Below are 873 nucleotides of genomic sequence, written 5' to 3'. Positions count from 1 at the left end.
CCCCTCCCGGGGTAGGGGCGACGGAGCCGGCGGCCGGCGGCCCGCCGCCGGGCTGCCGCCTCTCCCCCACGGCGCGCTCCAGCTTCTCACGGGCCGAGAAGCCGCTCCACATGCAGTCCTGGAGGATGACCGGGTTGGGGGTGAGGCCGCCCAGTCCCCCCAGGCCGAACGCGTCCTCCTCGGCCGGGATGCCCCACAAGTCGGCCTCGGGCAGAAGCAGCATCTCGGTGGCCCAGGTCGCGGACTCCGGGCTCTGCTCCGGGAAGGCACGGCTGGGCGACAGCGGGGGCGTGGGCAGCAACTCAAACTTCTTCCAGATGTCCTCGCCCGGGGGGGTCGAGTCCGGGCCGCCGAAGTAGAAGTCGTCTTCGTCCGGGTAGAAGCAGGGCTGCAGCGAGTCAAACTCGAGGTCTGGGTTCTTGCAGATCATCCCCGGCATGGTGGACGCGGTGCAGCTCGGCATCGGCTGGCCTCCCGGCCGGCGACTAAGCACGATTTTCCGCTCCGCTCTGTTTAATACCGGGGCGCTTCCTTCCCGCGGGGGGCGCGGAAGGCGGGGGCCCGTGCCAGCCTCCAACACTGCAACCGACAGACACAACAGGAGAGTGTGGGCGAGCGGAGCTGACTCGGGGGACGGGCAGCGGGCGCCGCCTCTAGCCCCGCTCCCCAGTCTCCGCTCCAAGCCCCCCACTCTGCCTGTGCTCCCGAAGGTGGAGGAAGTTCTGCCTCTCGCTCGCTCCCTCCCTCCTTTTGTGTACAAGCTGTCTACGACAGGGGGTGGGAGGGGGCATGCAGATGGGGAGGGGAACCGAAGCTTCCACCCCAGCCCCCGCCGTGACTGCATTTGTGTGCAGCCGAGCGCGAGGCCAACGT

At 69.5% G+C, this 873-nt stretch overlaps 1 protein-coding gene across 1 annotated transcript in view; it reads right to left on the bottom strand.

The window, feature by feature from the left end:
- The window catches only part of MYCN (v-myc avian myelocytomatosis viral oncogene neuroblastoma derived homolog), a 5,929-nt gene extending 5,466 nt beyond the window's left edge, over positions 1-463 (bottom strand). The window contains exon 1 of the mRNA XM_008570771.1: positions 6-463. Coding sequence (XP_008568993.1) covers positions 6-463 — 458 coding nt within the window. The remainder of the gene's footprint in view (positions 1-5) is intronic.
- Positions 464-873: the final 410 nt, after the last annotated feature.

The sequence above is a fragment of the Galeopterus variegatus genome, unplaced genomic scaffold (genome assembly GCF_000696425.1).
Source record: "Galeopterus variegatus unplaced genomic scaffold, G_variegatus-3.0.2 Scaffold629, whole genome shotgun sequence".
Lineage (NCBI taxonomy): Eukaryota > Metazoa > Chordata > Mammalia > Dermoptera > Cynocephalidae > Galeopterus > Galeopterus variegatus.
Note: the sequence above shows the minus strand (reverse complement) of the source record. Positions and strands in the feature narration are given on the sequence as shown.